The sequence below is a fragment of the Petromyzon marinus genome, unplaced genomic scaffold (genome assembly GCF_048934315.1).
Source record: "Petromyzon marinus isolate PM22_M1 ecotype Great Lakes invasive population unplaced genomic scaffold, UKy_Petmar_22M1.pri1.0 PM_G_Scaffold_17, whole genome shotgun sequence".
Taxonomy (NCBI): domain Eukaryota; kingdom Metazoa; phylum Chordata; class Hyperoartia; order Petromyzontiformes; family Petromyzontidae; genus Petromyzon; species Petromyzon marinus.
Window position 1 is genome coordinate 913,078 of NW_027422728.1, and position 20,016 is coordinate 933,093.

Genomic DNA, 20,016 nt, shown 5'->3' on the forward strand with positions numbered 1-20,016 from the left:
CAAGTCCGCTTGAACTGCTATACCGCTCTTGTTATCAGAAGCAACCTGCCCACAACAACACAAGGTGAGGCTTTGTCAACGTGTGTGAATGTTTTGACTTAAAACTTTGGTGACTGCAGGAATTAATATTCTTGGTTCTTTCGGTAAAGTCACGTAGATAGAAAATAAAATAAAAATAACATAATACAAATGAATTAAATAAAATTGTAAATAAAGCAAAAAACTCCCGTCGTTTTGATCGCAACACAAGTTGTCTTTATTTAATGTAATTGTATTATCTGTTATTGTTATTTTCTATCTACGTAACTTTACCGAAATCAACAAGAATACGTGTGTCAATGTCTATCGGTCAAAGACGCTAAACGGAGAGACGCGCAAACTCCAAATATACAGCAGGCGTCAGGGTCGGGATCGAACCCACGACTTCCTGTATACCAGGTGAGGTAGTTAACATCTCACCACGTTGATCCTCGATTAATTACTTGGTGGAGTGAGGAAGCATTCATGCCAAGCAGATGGTGGCCAGGCGTGATTCTAGACACACCACCGCCTGTTTACCCAGTGACAGTGTACAGTTTGTGTTTGCAGTAACGTCTATTAACTCTGTTGAACACGGAGGTTATATCATAGTTATAGTTTATTTTTGTTTTCCTCTGGAACTCTCTATAAGAATGGAAACAGGAGGTGAACACAGCACACACATTCAGCTGAAGTCGGAACTGTTCATCCCAGCATTCAAGGACATCTGAGCCTGGATTCACACCTCTAAGTTGCGATTGAACATTAATTTATGCATTTCTGCCTAACACAAATAGTATTGTTTTCAACACCCTTTGCTATGTCAGCTGAATTTAGCTCTCATAAATATTCCTTTTGTAGCCAGACAGCTGAAATTGTGTGCTCGGAGTTTTGGGTGAACATTCATTTTGAAGATACGAGGGCTTCCAGGCATGTTTATAACCATTTGCCCTCTCATTGTGTGCCATAACAGCCCGTGTGATGAATTTGGGAAACTTTTTACTACATCCTGAATATATGAATATAGACGTGTAAGTCACATGTGACTATATATGCATTCCTCTGTGCCTCGATACTGTCGTGTAGATGGTGTGGATATTATTTTTTTCTGTCTTCAGCTGACGCTTCCTCTGACGCTTCCTCCGCAGAATTGGTCTGATGGAGCAAATGCAGTCAGCGCAGCTCGCTAGGACAAGTCAACAATGCGACCAGTGTGCATACAGCACGGATCGGACTGGAAATTTGACACGGCACCAGAGAACTCACACAGGAGAGAAACCCTTCAAGTGCACTGTGTGTGGGAAGGCATTTTCACAGGCATCTGTTGTTAAAAGACACCAGAGAACACACACGGGAGAGAAACCCTTCAGGTGTACTCTGTGCGGGAAGGCCTTTGCACATTCATCACATCTTCAAGTACACCAGAGAACACACACGGGAGAGAAACCCTTCAAGTGCAGTGTGTGTGGGAAGGCATTTGCACGGCCATCAGTTCTTCAGACCCACCAGAGAACACACACAGGAGAGAAACCCTTCAAGTGCACTGTGTGTGGGAAGGCATTTTCACAGTCATCTGCTCTTAAAACACACCAGAGAACACACACGGGAGAGAAACTCTTCAAGTGCAGTGTGTGTGGGAAGACATTTTCAGATTCATCTGCTCTTAAAAAACACCAGAGAACACACACGGGAGAGAAACCTTTCAAGTGCAGTGTGTGTGGGATGACATTTTCACAGTCATCTGCTGTTAAAACACACCAGAGAACACACACGGGAGAGAAATCCTTCAAGTGCAGTGTGTGTGGGATGGCATTTTCACGGTCATCTGCTCTTAAAACACACCAGAGAACACACACGGGAGATAAACCCTTCAGGTGCAGTGTGTGTGGGAAGGCATTTCCAGATTCATTTAATCTTCAAAGCCACCAGAGAACACACACGGGAGAGAAACCCTTCAAGTGCACTGTGTGTGTGAAGGCATTTTCACAGTCATCTGCTCTTAAATCACACCAGAGAACACACACGGGAGAGAAACCCTTCAGGTGCAGTGTGTGTGGGAAGACATTTTCAGATTCATCTACTCTTAAAAAACACCAGAGAACACACACGGGAGAGAAACCCTTCAGGTGCAGTGTGTGTGGGAAGACATTTTCAGATTCATCTACTCTTAAAAAACACCAGAGAACACACACGGGAGAGAAACCCTTCAGGTGCAGTGTGTGTGGGAAGACATTTTCAAATTCATCTGCTCTTAAAAAACACCACAGAACACACACGGGAGAGAAACCCTTCAAGTGCAGTGTGTGTGGGAAGGCATTTCCAGATTCATATATTAAAACACCAGAGAACACACACGGGAGAGAAACCCTTCAAGTGCAGTGTGTGTGTGAAGGCATTTTCACAGTTATCTGCTCTTAAAACACACCAGAGAACGCACGCAGGAGAGAAACCCTTCAAGTGCAGTGTGTGCGGGAAGGCATTTGCACATTCATCAAATCTTGAAGTACACCAGAGAACACATACGAGAGAGAAACCCTTCAAGTGCAGTGTGTGCGTGCAGGCGTTTGCACAGTCATCTGATCTTGTAAAACACCAGAGAACACAGAAGCATCAGAAGATCCACAAGGAGTGCAGTCTGAAATCAGCTTGTGAAGGTCAAAGTGCCACCATGAGCCCATCCCTCATGAAACACGAACCGGAAGAAAATCCCAGCTTGGACACTTTTAAAGTTATCGAGGTGAAATATGAAGAAGTGATGGTGAAGAGGGAAGAAGTGGTGAGCGAAGAAGTGAAAGTGAAATGTGAAGAAGTGATGGTGAAGAGGGAAGAAGTGAAGGTAAAATGTGAAGATGAAGATTCAACTCCAAAATGGGACCTTCATATCGATGGAGGCAACGTGAAGCAGGAGGAGAATTCTGACTGAGGCAGAGCGAGGCAACTCCCAGCAGTTTGTGGAAGTGGAGGTGTGGGTGGACTTCCTCCTAGACAATACAAAGTCAAGTGGAGACCCGGTAGATGTGTAAGCCAGAGACGATGTCGCTACAATAGATGCACCTTTGTCACAGGCCTTCAATGACAAGAACGTGAAGTTGGACACTCAGTTGCTAGGTTCAACCTGCAGAGTAAGGGCGGCCAGTCTTTGTGGACCTGTGGGTTGGGTAGATCTTTAACCAGGAGCGAGAGACAATAAGCTCCCAATCATTCACTATGTTATAATAATTGCATTTACACGGTGCTTGCTTAATCGCCTCAGCAACTCGGAGTTTTGTGTCGTACCTCGTCTGAAACACTCGAAGAGCATCCCCAAGTAGCAGCTGCCCGTGTGGCACAAGGTGGTGGCCCAGCACCGGCCTGCATGTGGACAAGAGCCTGTCAGTAGGGGGCGATGATTGATGCGTCATCTCAGTTGTGTAGTTTGTAGGCAATTTTGATTCGAAGCTGTCGTGACTGCAGGAATCCACACCCTTGAGTTATTTTGGTAAAGTCACCACGTGGGTAGGAACATAACAGATCACGGCGTTTAGATCACAACACAAGCAATCGTCATCAGGTGGGACAACCACAGCAAGAGAAACTGCTGAAGTAGTAGGCGCCTTCTCCAGCAGTTTCTTCTTATTGCTGCTGTGCTTGTCCCACCTGATGACGATTGCTTGTGTTGCGATCTAAACGCCGTGATCTATTATTTGTAGCGTAATGTGTAGAATTTGCTACATTTTGACCCAGACGCCAGCATGCAACGGCCTACTCGTTTTGAATGACACAACAATAGTACGGTGTACATTCACTGTTAAGCAGACGGTGCGTATTTGTAAAATAACTTCTTGTTAATACGATGTAACGTGATGCAGTCAATTTCACTGCAGAAATTCAATTTTGTTAATATGCCCGTCAATGATTTAGAATGAATACTTGTCTGATTGTGCGCGTGCATGAACCATTTTGTCTGAGGGTCAAACATTGAATAAGTGATGTTAGGACAAAGTGTGTGTGTGTTTTGGAAGTAACCTGTACAGAGAACTCGGGTGAGACCCGTTGTTCTTGTGATACAGGTCAAAGGGTACTTTTGTGTTTCACGAAGCATCTGCCTCTGGAGCAACTCATTGTCTTTGAAATAGGTAGCACGCTCGGATCATTCATCAGTTACAAGGCATACCACTTGAAAGTTACACGTATAGGAGGAGGTACATTCTCTACAACACGAATTGTAGTTTTGTCTTACGTGTTGACGTAGATTTTGTCTAACTGGGACTAGAAATGCTCCTTGCTGATTAACGTCTGGATGTTCGTACCTATCGCTTGAAGCAAACCCCACTGCTGTTGAGACGCTGTGCACCAATAAGGGACCAACACATTGACGCCCTTCATGCCAGGAAAGTCACAACATTTGCACACGAAGGACGCTTTCACGCAAGCACCCGGTGCTCCGTTTTGAAGTTTTAAAATGAAACATCTTTGAATTGTGTTGTGTTTTGAATTAGATAATTTTTATTTCTTCATTAAAAGCTTGTATCAATTTACATCTGGAAGACTTCATTGAAAAGGACATTTCATGTGAATTTTCTCTCGTCATTAAGTAGACGGCCTTGCCGGGGGTTCGGTTCAATGCGAACACAAACAGTATACACACACACAGTGTACACACACAGTCTACACGCACACAGTGACACAGTGCACACAGTGTACACACAGTGACACAGTGACGCACACACAGTGACAGTGTACACACACAATGACACACACAGTGACACAGTGACACAACAACAACCGCCATTTGCTAAGTGGCGGTGACGTCACCACGACGCTTGTGCCAAGCACAGTGACACACAGTGACACAGCGACACACAGTGACACAGTGTATACACACAGTGTACACACACACAGTGTATACAAACAGTGTACACACACAGTGTACACACACAAAGTGTACATACACAGTGTGCACACACAGTGTATACACACAGTGTACACACACAATGTACACACACACAGTGTATACACAGTGTACACACACAGTGTACACACACACACAGGGTATACACAGTGTACACATACACAGTGTACACACGGTGTACATACAGTGTATACACCCAGTGTACACACACAGGGTACACACAGTGTATGTATACACACACACAGTGTACACACAGTGGCACACAGAGTATACACAGTGTACACACACACTGTATACAGTGTACACACACACAGTGTACACACACACAGTGTACACACACAATGTACACACAATGTACACACACACATTGTACACACACTGTACACACACACTGTACACATACGCAGTGTACACACACACAGTGTACACACACTGTACACACACAGTGTACACATACGCAGTGTACACACACAGTGTATACACATAGTGTACACACACAGTGTACACACACAGTGTCTGTACACAGTGTACACACACACAATGTACACACACACAGTGTACACACACAATGTACACAATGTACACACACAGTGTACACACACAGTGTACACACACATTGACGGCCTTCAGTTACTTTCCAGACTTTACACCGTGCAAACATTATACAAATACACTTTTGTGTTGTTTTAGGGGGGGGGAGCTCAATAATGTATAGATTTTTTTGCACGGCAAGTGAGCTGTGACGTCAGATCTGTCACGTGACCCTCGTATGTGGAAGCGTCACGCATTGTAGTGTAGCGGTTAGCGTTGTCTGTGTGTGTGTGTCTGTGTGTCTGTGTGTGTCTGTGTGTGTGTGTGTCTGTGTGTGTCTGTGTGTCTGTGTGTGTGTGTAAGCCTAACGCATTGTAGTGTAGCGGTTAGCGCTACGCTACACTACGAACCTGGCGACCCGAGTTCGATTCCCGCTCACGGCCACCACCGGTGACAATTATTTGAACCGGTCCTGGGCCTCCCCTAGGTCGACTCAGCCTCTAACGAGTAACTGCTGTGGTGTGTGAACATCGCCACTGGGGAGACAAAGGCGGCCGGGTGTGGTGAATCCAAGTCCCGGGCGAAGCCGGGTAGTAACAGCTAGTCCTGGATATACCTACACAGCCTACATACAACAGAATAAGTAGTATCTCTTGACCCTGTAGTTGTATCTACTGACTGTACAGTAGTATCTACTGAGCCAGTAGTAGCTACTGACTGTTTAGTAGTATTTACTGACTGTAGTAACTACTGACCGTAGTAGTATTTACTGGCCCTACAGTAGTGTCTACCGACTCTATAGTAGTAACGACTAACTGTATAGTAGTATCTGCTGACTCTATAGGAGTATTCACTGACTATAGTAGTAACTACTAACTCTATATCAGTATCTACTCACTCTATAGTAGTGCCTACTGACTCTAGTAGCTACTGACCGTAGTTGTATCTGCTGACTGTAGCAGTATTTGCTGACTGTAGTGGTATAGTCTGACTGTTTTAGTATCTACTAACTCTATATAGCGGTATGTACCAACTCGATAGCATTATTTACTATTACTACAGCAGTGCATACCGACTGTGGTGGATCCTGCTCTCACTACAGCAGTGCATACTTACTGTGGTGGTAACTGCTATCACTACAGCAGTGCATACTGACTGTGGCGGTACTTGCTATCACTACAGACCAATTTACTCTGACAGAGACCCACAGACTCACACAGAGACCCATAGACTCACACAGAGACAAATTTACTCTGACAGAGACCCACAGACTCACACAGAGACCCATAGACTGATAGACTCACACAGATACCAATTTACTCTGACAGAGGCCCACAGACTCACACAGAGACCCATAGACTCACACAAATACCAATTTACTCTGACAGAGGCCCACAGATTCACACAGAGACCCATAGACCCACACAGAGACCAGTTTACTCTGACAGAGACCCACAGACTCACACAGAGCCCCATAGACTCACACAGAGACAAATTTACTCTGACAGAGACCCACAGACTCACACAGAGACCCATAGACTCACACAGATACCAATTTACTCTGATAGAGGCCCACAGACTCACACAGATACCCATAGACTCACACAGATACCAATTTACTCTGACAGAGGCCCAAAGACTCACACAGATACCCATAAGCCCACAGACTCACACAGAGACCCACAGACTCACACAGAGACCCACAGACTCACACAGAGACCCACAGACTCACACAGAGACCCATAGACTCACGACACAGGCGGTCCCCACGAGGTGGTCGTCAGCCGTGCCCGGCGGCTGAGCATTACTCACCCCCCCCCCCCCCACCACGTCGCTGTCTCCACAGCTGCCGTGATGAGTGTCGCTGTCTTCCTGCTGTCTCCACAGCTGCCGTGACGAGTGTCGCTGTCTTCCTGCTGTCTCCACAGCTGCCGTGACGAGTGCCGCTGTCTTCCTGCTGTCTCCACAGCTGCGGTGACGAGTGTCGCTGTCTTCCTGCTGTCTCCACAGTTGCCGTGATGAGTGCCGGTGACTCCAGGTTGTCTCTGGCCGCTGTTGGAGCTCACAGGAACATTCTGGTGAATCGCTTTTAGGGGGGCTCACCGGTGCTCTGTGTACTACTATACACTGTACACTACTATACACTGTACGCTATACTATACACTGTACGCTATACTATACACTGTACACTATACACTGCACACTATACACTGTACACTATACTATACACTGTACACTATACTATACACTGTACGCTATACTATACACTGTACACTATACTATACACAACTATACACTACATTACTATACACTACACAACTATACACTGTACACTATACACAACTATACACTACATTACTATACACTACACAACTATACACTGTACACTATACACAACTATACACTACAATTACTATACACTACACTACTATGCACTACATTACTATACACTACACTACTATACACTACACTATACCCTACACTACTATAAACTACAGTACTGTGTGAGTCTAAGGGTCTCTGTGTGAGTCTATGGGTCTCTGAGTGAGTCTATGGGTCTCTATGTGAGTCTATGGGTCTCTGCGTGAGTCTATGGGTCTCTGAGTGGGTCTATTGCCTCTGTGTGAGTCTATGGGTCTCTGTGTGAGTCTATGTGTCTCTGTGTGACTCTATGGGTCTCTGTGTGAGTCTATGGGTCTCTGTGTGAGTCTATGAGTCTCTGTGTGAGTCTATGGGTCTCTGTGTGAGTCTGTGGATCTCTGTGCGAGTCTGTGGGTCTCTGTGTGAGTCTGTGGGTCTCTGTGTGAGTCTGTGGGTCTCTGTGTGAGTGTATGGGTCTCTGCGTGAGTCTGTGGGTCTCTGTGTGAGTCTATGGGTCTCTGTGTGAGTCTATGGGTCTCTGTGTGAGTTTATGGGTCTCTGTGTGAGTCTATGGGTCTATGTGTGAGTCTGTGGATCTCTGTGCGAGTCTGTGGGTCTGTGTGAGTCTGTGGGTCTCTGTGTGAGTCTATGGGTCTCTGTGTGAGTCTGTGGGTCTCTGTGTGAGTCTATGGGTCTCTGTGTGAGTCTATGGGTCTCTGTGTGAGTCTATGGGTCTCTGTGTGAGTCTATGGGTCTCTGTGTGAGTCTGTGGGTCTCTGTGTGAGTCTGTCGGTCTCTGTGTGAGTCTGTGGCACTCTGTGTGAGTCTATGGGTCTCTGTGTGAGTCTATGGGTCTCTGTGTGAGTCTGTGGGTCTCTGTGTGAGTCTATGGGTCTCTGTGTGAGTCTATGGGCCTCTCTGTGAGTCTATGGGTCTCTGTGTGAGTCTGTGGGTCTCTGTGTGAGTCTATGGGTCTCTGTGTGAGTGTATGTGTCTCTGTGTGAGTCTATGGGTCTCTGTGTGAGTTTATGGGTCTCTGTGTGAGTCTATGGGTCTATGTGTGAGTCTGTGGATCTCTGTGTGAGTCTATGGGTCGCATTGTGAGTCTATGGGTCTCTGTGTGAGTCTGTGGGTCTCTGTGTGAGTCTATGGGTCTCTGTGTGAGTCTATGGGTCTCTGTGTGAGTTTATGGGTCTCTGTGTGAGTCTATGGGTCTCTGTGTGAGTCTGTGGGTCTCTGTGTGAGTCTATGGGTCTCTGTGTGAGTCTGTGGGTCTCTGTGTAAGTCTATGGGTCTCTGTGTGAGTCTATGGGTATCTGTGTGAGTTTATGGGTCTCTGTGTGAGTCTATGGGTCTATGTGTGAGTCTGTGGATCTCTGTGCGAGTCTGTGGGTCTCTGTGTGTGTCTGTGGGTCTCTGTGTGAGTCTATGGGTCTCTGTGTGAGTCTGTGGGTCTCTGTGTGAGTCTATGGGTCTCTGTGTGAGTCTATGTGTCTCTGTGTGAGTCTATGAGTCCTGTGTGAGTCTATGTGTCTCTGTGTGAGTCTATGGGTCTCTGTGTGAGTCTATGGGTCTCTGTGTGAGTCTATGGGTCTCTGTGTGAGTCTATGTGTCTCTGTGTGAGTCTGTGGGACTCTGCTGTGAGTCTATGGGTCTCTGCTGTGTGAGTCTATGGGTCTCTGTGCGAGTCTATGGGTCTCTGTGCGAGTCTGTGGGTCTCTGTGTGAGTCTATGGGTCTCTGTGTGAGTCTATGGGTCTCTGTGTGAGTCTGTGGGTCTCTGTGTGAGTCTATGGGTCTCTGTGTGAGTCTGTGAGTCTCTGTGTAAGTCTATGGGTCTCTGTGTGAGTCTATGGGTCTCTGTGTGAGTTTATGGGTCTCTGTGTGAGTCTATGGGTCTATGTGTGAGTCTGTGGATCTCTGTGCGAGTCTGTGGGTCTCTGTGTGAGTCTATGGGTCTCTGTGTGAGTCTATGGGTCTCTGTGTGAGTCTGTGGGTCTCTGTGTGAGTCTATGGGTCTCTGCGTGAGTCTATGTGTCTCTGTGTGAGTCTATGGGTCTCTGCGTGAGTCTATGTGTCTCTGTGTGAGTCTATGGGTCTCTGTGTGAGTTTATGGGTCTCTGTGTTAGTCTATGGGTCTATGTGTGAGTCTGTGGATCTCTGTGCGAGTCTATGGGTCTCTGTGTGAGTCTGTGGGTCTCTGTGTGAGTCTATGGGTCTCTGTGTGAGTCTATGGGTCTCTGTGTGAGTCTATGGGTCTCTGTGTGAGTCTATGTGTCTCTGTGTGAGTCTATGAGTCTCTGTGTGAGTCTATGTGTCTCTGTGTGAGTCTATGGGTCTCTGTGTGAGTCTATGGGTCTCTGTGTGAGTCTATGGGTCTCTGTGTGAGTCTATGGGTCTCTGTGTGAGTCTGTGGGTCTCTGTGTGAGTCTGTGGGTCTCTGTGTGAGTCTATGGGTCTCTGTGTGAGTCTATGCGTCTCTGTGTGAGTCTATGTGTCTCTGTGTGAGTCTATGTGTCTCTGTGTGAGTCTATGGGTCTCTGTGTGAGTCTATGGGTCTCTGTGTGAGTCTATGTGTCTCTGTGTGAGTCTGTGGGTCTCTGTGTGAGTCTATGGGTCTCTGTGTGAGTCTAAGGGTCTCTGTGTGAGTCTATGGGTCTCTGAGTGAGTCTATGGGTCTCTATGTGAGTCTATGGGTCTCTGCGTGAGTCTATGGGTCTCTGAGTGAGTCTATTGGTCTCTGTGTGAGTCTATGGGTCTCTGTGTGAGTGTATGGGTCTCTGCGTGAGTCTGTGGGTCTCTGTGTGAGTCTATGGGTCTCTGTGTGAGTCTATGGGTCTCTGTGTGAGTTTATGGGTCTCTGTGTGAGTCTATGGGTCTATGTGTGAGTCTGTGGATCTCTGTGCGAGTCTGTGGGTCTGTGTGAGTCTGTGGGTCTCTGTGTGAGTCTATGGGTCTCTGTGTGAGTCTGTGGGTCTCTGTGTGAGTCTATGGGTCTCTGTGTGAGTCTATGGGTCTCTGTGTGAGTCTATGGGTCTCTGTGTGAGTCTATGGGTCTCTGTGTGAGTCTGTGGGTCTCTGTGTGAGTCTGTCGGTCTCTGTGTGAGTCTGTGGCACTCTGTGTGAGTCTATGGGTCTCTGTGTGAGTCTATGGGTCTCTGTGTGAGTCTGTGGGTCTCTGTGTGAGTCTATGGGTCTCTGTGTGAGTCTATGGGCCTCTCTGTGAGTCTATGGGTCTCTGTGTGAGTCTGTGGGTCTCTGTGTGAGTCTATGGGTCTCTGTGTGAGTGTATGTGTCTCTGTGTGAGTCTATGGGTCTCTGTGTGAGTTTATGGGTCTCTGTGTGAGTCTATGGGTCTATGTGTGAGTCTGTGGATCTCTGTGTGAGTCTATGGGTCGCATTGTGAGTCTATGGGTCTCTGTGTGAGTCTGTGGGTCTCTGTGTGAGTCTATGGGTCTCTGTGTGAGTCTATGGGTCTCTGTGTGAGTTTATGGGTCTCTGTGTGAGTCTATGGGTCTCTGTGTGAGTCTGTGGGTCTCTGTGTGAGTCTATGGGTCTCTGTGTGAGTCTGTGGGTCTCTGTGTAAGTCTATGGGTCTCTGTGTGAGTCTATGGGTATCTGTGTGAGTTTATGGGTCTCTGTGTGAGTCTATGGGTCTATGTGTGAGTCTGTGGATCTCTGTGCGAGTCTGTGGGTCTCTGTGTGTGTCTGTGGGTCTCTGTGTGAGTCTATGGGTCTCTGTGTGAGTCTGTGGGTCTCTGTGTGAGTCTATGGGTCTCTGTGTGAGTCTATGTGTCTCTGTGTGAGTCTATGAGTCCTGTGTGAGTCTATGTGTCTCTGTGTGAGTCTATGGGTCTCTGTGTGAGTCTATGGGTCTCTGTGTGAGTCTATGGGTCTCTGTGTGAGTCTATGTGTCTCTGTGTGAGTCTGTGGGACTCTGCTGTGAGTCTATGGGTCTCTGCTGTGTGAGTCTATGGGTCTCTGTGCGAGTCTATGGGTCTCTGTGCGAGTCTGTGGGTCTCTGTGTGAGTCTATGGGTCTCTGTGTGAGTCTATGGGTCTCTGTGTGAGTCTGTGGGTCTCTGTGTGAGTCTATGGGTCTCTGTGTGAGTCTGTGAGTCTCTGTGTAAGTCTATGGGTCTCTGTGTGAGTCTATGGGTCTCTGTGTGAGTTTATGGGTCTCTGTGTGAGTCTATGGGTCTATGTGTGAGTCTGTGGATCTCTGTGCGAGTCTGTGGGTCTCTGTGTGAGTCTATGGGTCTCTGTGTGAGTCTATGGGTCTCTGTGTGAGTCTGTGGGTCTCTGTGTGAGTCTATGGGTCTCTGCGTGAGTCTATGTGTCTCTGTGTGAGTCTATGGGTCTCTGCGTGAGTCTATGTGTCTCTGTGTGAGTCTATGGGTCTCTGTGTGAGTTTATGGGTCTCTGTGTTAGTCTATGGGTCTATGTGTGAGTCTGTGGATCTCTGTGCGAGTCTATGGGTCTCTGTGTGAGTCTGTGGGTCTCTGTGTGAGTCTATGGGTCTCTGTGTGAGTCTATGGGTCTCTGTGTGAGTCTATGGGTCTCTGTGTGAGTCTATGTGTCTCTGTGTGAGTCTATGAGTCTCTGTGTGAGTCTATGTGTCTCTGTGTGAGTCTATGGGTCTCTGTGTGAGTCTATGGGTCTCTGTGTGAGTCTATGGGTCTCTGTGTGAGTCTATGGGTCTCTGTGTGAGTCTGTGGGTCTCTGTGTGAGTCTGTGGGTCTCTGTGTGAGTCTATGGGTCTCTGTGTGAGTCTATGCGTCTCTGTGTGAGTCTATGTGTCTCTGTGTGAGTCTATGTGTCTCTGTGTGAGTCTATGGGTCTCTGTGTGAGTCTATGGGTCTCTGTGTGAGTCTATGTGTCTCTGTGTGAGTCTGTGGGTCTCTGTGTGAGTCTATGGGTCTCTGTGTGAGTCTAAGGGTCTCTGTGTGAGTCTATGGGTCTCTGAGTGAGTCTATGGGTCTCTATGTGAGTCTATGGGTCTCTGCGTGAGTCTATGGGTCTCTGAGTGAGTCTATTGGTCTCTGTGTGAGTCTATGGGTCTCTGTGTGAGTCTATGTGTCTCTGTGTGACTCTATGGGTCTCTGTGTGAGTCTATGGGTCTCTGTGTGAGTCTATGGGTCTCTGTGTGAGTCTATGGGTCTCTGAGTGAGTCTATTGGTCTCTGTGTGAGTCTATGGGTCTCTGTGTGAGTCTATGTGTCTCTGTGTGACTCTATGGGTCTCTGTGTGAGTCTATGGGTCTCTGTGTGAGTCTATGGGTCTCTGTGTGAGTCTATGGGTCTCTGTGTGAGTCTATGGGTCTCTGTGTGAGTCTGTGGATCTCTGTGCGAGTCTGTGGGTCTCTGTGTGAGTCTGTGGGTCTCTGTGTGAGTGTATGGGTATCTGCGTGAGTCTGTGGGTCTCTGTGTGAGTCTATGGGTCTCTGTGTGAGTCTATGGGTCTCTGTGTGAGTTTATGGGTCTCTGTGTTAGTCTATGGGTCTATGTGTGAGTCTGTGGATCTCTGTGCGAGTCTATGGGTCTCTGTGTGAGTCTGTGGGTCTCTGTGTGAGTCTATGGGTCTCTGTGTGAGTCTATGGGTCTCTGTGTGAGTCTATGTGTCTCTGTGTGAGTCTATGAGTCTCTGTGTGAGTCTACGTGTATCTGTGTGAGTCTATGGGTCTCTGTGTGAGTCTACGGGTCTCTGTGTGAGTCTATGGGTCTCTAAGTGAGTCTATGGGTCTCTGTGTGAGTCTGTGGGTCTCTGTGTGAGTCTGTGGGTCTCTGTGTGAGTTTATGGGTCTCTGTGTGAGTCTATGGGTCTCTGTGTGAGTCTATGTGTCTCTGTGTGAGTCTATGGGTCTCTGTGTGAGTCTATGGGTCTCTGTGTGAGGCTATGTGTCTCTGTGTGAGTCTGTGGGTCTCTGTGTGAGTCTATGGGTCTCTGTGTGAGTCTAAGGGTCTCTGTGTGAGTCTATGGGTCTCTGAGTGAGTCTATGGGTCTCTATGTGAGTCTATGGGTCTCTGCGTGAGTCTATGGGTCTCTGAGTGGGTCTATTGCCTCTGTGTGAGTCTATGGGTCTCTGCGTGAGTCTATGTGTCTCTGTGTGACTCTATGGGTCTCTGTGTGAGTCTATGGGTCTCTGTGTGAGTCTATGGGTCTCTGTGTGAGTCTATGGGTCTCTGTGTGAGTCTGTGTATCTCTGTGCGAGTCTATGGGTCTCTGTGTGAGTCTATGTGTCTCTGTGTGAGTCTGTGGGACTCTGCTGTGAGTCTATGGGTCTCTGCTGTGTGAGTCTATGTGTCTCTGTGTGAGTCTATGGGTCTCTGTGTGAGTCTATGGGTCTCTGTGTGAGTCTATGGGTCTCTGTGTGAGTCTATGTGTCTCTGTGTGAGTCTGTGGGACTCTGCTGTGAGTCTATGGGTCTCTGCTGTGTGAGTCTATGGGTCTCTGTGCGAGTCTATGGGTCTCTGTGCGAGTCTGTGGGTCTCTGTGTGAGTCTATGGGTCTCTGTGTGAGTCTATGGGTCTCTGTGTGAGTCTGTGGGTCTCTGTGTGAGTCTATGGGTCTCTGTGTGAGTCTGTGGGTCTCTGTGTAAGTCTATGGGTCTCTGTGTGAGTCTATGGGTCTCTGTGTGAGTTTATGGGTCTCTGTGTGAGTCTATGGGTCTATGTGTGAGTCTGTGGATCTCTGTGCGAGTCTGTGGGTCTCTGTGTGAGTCTATGGGTCTCTGTGTGAGTCTATGGGTCTCTGTGTGAGACTGTGGGTCTCTGTGTGAGTCTATGGGTCTCTGCGTGAGTCTATGTGTCTCTGTGTGAGTCTATGGGTCTCTGTGTGAGTTTATGGGTCTCTGTGTTAGTCTATGGGTCTATGTGTGAGGCTGTGGATCTCTGTGCGAGTCTATGGGTCTCTGTGTGAGTCTGTGGGTCTCTGTGTGAGTCTATGGGTCTCTGTGTGAGTCTATGGGTCTCTGTGTGAGTCTATGGGTCTCTGTGTGAGTCTATGTGTCTCTGTGTGAGTCTATGAGTCTCTCTGTGAGTCTATGGGTCTCTGTGTCAGTCTATGGGTCTCTGTGTGAGTCTATGGGTCTCTGTGTGAGTCTGTGGGTCTCTGTGTGAGTCTGTGGGTCTCTGTGTGAGTCTGTGGGTTTCTGTGTGAGTCTATGGGTCTCTGTGTGAGTCTATGCGTCTCTGTGTGAGTCTATGTGTCTCTGTGTGAGTCTATGTGTCTCTGTGTGAGTCTATGGGTCTCTGTGTGAGTCTATGGGTCTCTGTGTGAGTCTATGGGTCTCTGTGTGAGTCTATGTGTCTCTGTGTGAGTCTGTGGGTCTCTGTGTGAGTCTATGGGTCTCTGTGTGAGTCTAAGGGTCTCTGTGTGAGTCTATGGGTCTCTGAGTGAGTCTATGGGTCTCTATGTGAGTCTATGGGTCTCTGCGTGAGTCTATGGGTCTCTGAGTGAGTCTATTGGTCTCTGTGTGAGTCTATGGGTCTCTGTGTGAGTCTATGTGTCTCTGTGTGACTCTATGGGTCTCTGTGTGAGTCTATGGGTCTCGGTGTGAGTCTATGGGTCTCTGTGTGAGTCTATGGGTCTCTGAGTGAGTCTATTGGTCTCTGTGTGAGTCTATGGGTCTCTGTGTGAGTCTATGTGTCTCTGTGTGACTCTATGGGTCTCTGTGTGAGTCTATGGGTCTCTGTGTGAGTCTATGGGTCTCTGTGTGAGTCTATGGGTCTCTGTGTGAGTCTATGGGTCTCTGTGTGAGTCTGTGGATCTCTGTGCGAGTCTGTGGGTCTCTGTGTGCGTCTGTGGGTCTCTGTGTGAGTGTATGGGTATCTGCGTGAGTCTGTGGGTCTCTGTGTGAGTCTATGGGTCTCTGTGTGAGTCTATGGGTCTCTGTGTGAGTCTATGGGTCTCTGTGTGAGTCTATGTGTCTCTGTGTGAGTCTATGGGTCTCTGTGTGAGTCTATGTGCCTCTGTGTGAGTCTATGGTTCTCTGTGTGAGTCTGTGGGTCTCTGTGTGAGTCTATGGGTCTCTCTGTGAGTCTGTGGGTCTCTGTGTGAGTCTATGTGACTCTGTGTGAATCTATGGGTCTCTGTGTGAGTCTATGGGTCTCTATGTGAGTCTATGGGTCTCTGCGTGAGTCTATGGGTCTCTGAGTGGGTCTATTGCCTCTGTGTGAGTCTATGGGTCTCTGTGTGAGTCTATGTGTCTCTGTGTGACTCTATGGGTCTCTGTGTGAGTCTATGGGTCTCTGTGTGAGTCTATGGGTCTCTGTGTGAGTCTATGGGTCTCTGTGTGAGTCTGTGGATCTCTGTGCGAGTCTATGGGTCTCTGTGTGAGTCTATGTGTCTCTGTGTGAGTCTGTGGGACTCTGCTGTGAGTCTATGGGTCTCTGCTGTGTGAGTCTATGTGTCTCTGTGTGAGTCTATGGGTCTCTGTGTGAGTCTATGGGTCTCTGTGTGAGTCTATGGGTCTCTGTGTGAGTCTATGTGTCTCTGTGTGAGTCTGTGGGACTCTGCTGTGAGTCTATGGGTCTCTGCTGTGTGAGTCTATGGGTCTCTGTGCGAGTCTATGGGTCTCTGTGCGAGTCTGTGGGTCTCTGTGTGAGTCTATGGGTCTCTGTGTGAGTCTATGGGTCTCTGTGTGAGTCTGTGGGTCTCTGTGTGAGTCTATGGGTCTCTGTGTGAGTCTGTGGGTCTCTGTGTAAGTCTATGGGTCTCTGTGTGAGTCTATGGGTCTCTGTGTGAGTTTATGGGTCTCTGTGTGAGTCTATGGGTCTATGTGTGAGTCTGTGGATCTCTGTGCGAGTCTGTGGGTCTCTGTGTGAGTCTATGGGTCTCTGTGTGAGTCTATGGGTCTCTGTGTGAGACTGTGGGTCTCTGTGTGAGTCTATGGGTCTCTGCGTGAGTCTATGTGTCTCTGTGTGAGTCTATGGGTCTCTGTGTGAGTTTATGGGTCTCTGTGTTAGTCTATGGGTCTATGTGTGAGGCTGTGGATCTCTGTGCGAGTCTATGGGTCTCTGTGTGAGTCTGTGGGTCTCTGTGTGAGTCTATGGGTCTCTGTGTGAGTCTATGGGTCTCTGTGTGAGTCTATGGGTCTCTGTGTGAGTCTATGTGTCTCTGTGTGAGTCTATGAGTCTCTCTGTGAGTCTATGGGTCTCTGTGTCAGTCTATGGGTCTCTGTGTGAGTCTATGGGTCTCTGTGTGAGTCTGTGGGTCTCTGTGTGAGTCTGTGGGTCTCTGTGTGAGTCTGTGGGTTTCTGTGTGAGTCTATGGGTCTCTGTGTGAGTCTATGCGTCTCTGTGTGAGTCTATGTGTCTCTGTGTGAGTCTATGTGTCTCTGTGTGAGTCTATGGGTCTCTGTGTGAGTCTATGGGTCTCTGTGTGAGTCTATGGGTCTCTGTGTGAGTCTATGTGTCTCTGTGTGAGTCTGTGGGTCTCTGTGTGAGTCTATGGGTCTCTGTGTGAGTCTAAGGGTCTCTGTGTGAGTCTATGGGTCTCTGAGTGAGTCTATGGGTCTCTATGTGAGTCTATGGGTCTCTGCGTGAGTCTATGGGTCTCTGAGTGAGTCTATTGGTCTCTGTGTGAGTCTATGGGTCTCTGTGTGAGTCTATGTGTCTCTGTGTGACTCTATGGGTCTCTGTGTGAGTCTATGGGTCTCGGTGTGAGTCTATGGGTCTCTGTGTGAGTCTATGGGTCTCTGAGTGAGTCTATTGGTCTCTGTGTGAGTCTATGGGTCTCTGTGTGAGTCTATGTGTCTCTGTGTGACTCTATGGGTCTCTGTGTGAGTCTATGGGTCTCTGTGTGAGTCTATGGGTCTCTGTGTGAGTCTATGGGTCTCTGTGTGAGTCTATGGGTCTCTGTGTGAGTCTATGGGTCTCTGAGTGAGTCTATTGGTCTCTGTGTGAGTCTATGGGTCTCTGTGTGAGTCTATGTGTCTCTGTGTGACTCTATGGGTCTCTGTGTGAGTCTATGGGTCTCTGTGTGAGTCTATGGGTCTCTGTGTGAGTCTATGGGTCTCTGTGTGAGTCTGTGGATCTCTGTGCGAGTCTGTGGGTCTCTGTGTGAGTATACACTATAGTATACAGTACACACTACACTATAGTACACACTACACTATAGTATATAGTACACACTACACTATAGTACACACTACACTATAGTATATAGTGCACACTTCACTGAAGTATACAGTACACTATAGTATACACTACACTATAGTACACACTATAGTATACACTACACTATAGTACACACTACACTATACACTACACTATAGTATACACTACACTATAGTACACACTACACTATAGTATATAGTACACACTACACTATAGTATACACTACACTATAGTACACACTATAGTATACACTACACTATAGTACACACTACACTATACACTACACTATAGTACACACTACACTACAGTACACACTACACTATAGTATACACTACACTATAGTATACACTACACTATAGTATACACTATAGTACACACTACACTACAGTACACACTATACTATAGTATACAGTATACACTACACTATAGTATACACTACACTATACACTACACTACAGTAAACACTACACTACTGTAGCGACTCACTCCGAGACGGGGTTTTTAAGACACCGCCTTCATTTCTACACGTAAGGGAACCCCAGACGCCCTGCGCGCTGACTGCAAGTCAGCCGCACGTCCATCGCGTGGAGGTACTGCCTCGCTAGCGCAGTCGGCAGGCTGCCTGGCCAGCCAGCTAGCGACGTCGCCTAAAGGTGGTCGAGACCTGGGACGTGCGGTCACGGGAGGCAGGGGAGGCAGAGCCTTTACCTGTCATGCCACAATGAAAATAAGCTGTTACTAAAAGTAAAAAAAAATCTGATCAAATAAAGATTACGTTTGTCCCACTGATCTGTGTTATGCCATTTCTGTATGACTCCACGATCATTTTTTACAGTTAAAATCGCCAAATTTGCGGAGCTCCGCTGCAAATACAGGGAGGGGTGAGAGGTGAGGCAGCGACGAGCTCAGCCTCCCCTCTGATTGCACAACCCCTCAATAACTGGATGGAGCGCGGGCAATAAGCGCGTGCCTGTTACTGTCTCAATATGTCACTAATGTAATGTTTGTAGACCCCTTCATTTCATGTCCTCGCCTTCCATAGTCCAGGTAACTTACTTCACGTATGTGTATAAAGATATTTAGACTCGCTGGTCTCATCGTGAAACTGCAATGAAAAAGCATCGGGGGAGGCAGCTATCACATCTGCCTCACTGAGGGGGACGTGTCTAACACGCCTCCTCAGTGAGGCCACGCCCCCTCTCAGTGAGGCCACGCCCCCCTCAGTGTGTGAATCTGGCTCTGACACTGGCCAGTGCCTGCCTAGCCATTGACCTCACCGCACGTCACTGGTCGAGACGAAGGGCGACACTGCCAGCAACGGCCCCGGGCCCCTCTCATATCCTGGCAAGGGCGGGGCGAGGTCACGCCCTAGCCACGCCCTACATAGCCACGCCCTACCTAGTCATGCACTACCTAGCCGTGCCCTACATAGCCGCGCCCTACATAGCCACGCCCTACACAGCCACGCCATACCTAGCCACGCCCTACCTAGTCGCGCCCTACCTAGCCACGCCCAACCTAACCACGCCCTACCTAGCCACGCCCTACCTAGCCACGCCCTACCTAGCCACGCCCTACATAGCCACGCCCCCCCTTCTAAAAGCGACTTGCGGGTTCTCAGCTTCCAGATGGACCCCTGTCCTGAGCTCCCCACGTGATCTCCTCACGCCAACGTGTGCACTGCCCCCTGCCGTCAGTGCCCCTTACACCGTCACAAACCCGCGTTATTACACTACACTATACACTGCAGTACATACTATAGTACATACTACACTACAGTACACACTATAGTATACAGTACACACTACACTATAGTATACAGTACACACCACACTACAGTACACACTACACTATAGTACACACTATAGTATACAGTACACACTACACTATAGTATACAGTAGACACTACACTAGAGTACACACTACACTATAGTATATAGTACACACTACACTGTAGTATACAGTACACACTACACTATAGTACACACCACACTACAGTACACTATAGTACACACGACACTATAATACACACTACACTATAGTACACCCTACACTATACGCTATAGTATACACTATAGTACACGCTACACGTATAGTTCC

General features: G+C 47.9%; 1 protein-coding gene across 1 annotated transcript; it reads left to right on the forward strand.

The window, feature by feature from the left end:
- LOC142911167 (uncharacterized) lies at positions 1–19,574 on the forward strand. Its single transcript, XM_076060274.1, has 3 exons — positions 1–64; positions 1,167–2,060; positions 19,538–19,574. Exons 2-3 carry the CDS (start codon positions 1,177–1,179, stop codon positions 19,572–19,574), a joined length of 921 nt encoding a protein of 306 aa, XP_075916389.1. The 5' UTR covers positions 1–64; positions 1,167–1,176.
- The last annotated feature ends 442 nt before the right edge of the window (positions 19,575–20,016 follow it).

Excerpts from the sequence above, each read along its gene's own strand:
- LOC142911167 (XM_076060274.1), top strand. The coding sequence starts at position 1,177 with ATGGAGCAAATGCAGTCAGCGCAGCTCGCTAGGACAAGTCAACAATGC. Across the intron at positions 2,061-19,537 it reads ACGGGAGAGAAACCCTTCAG|CTTCCAGATGGACCCCTGTC; the intron begins GTGCAGTGTGTG and ends GCGGGTTCTCAG.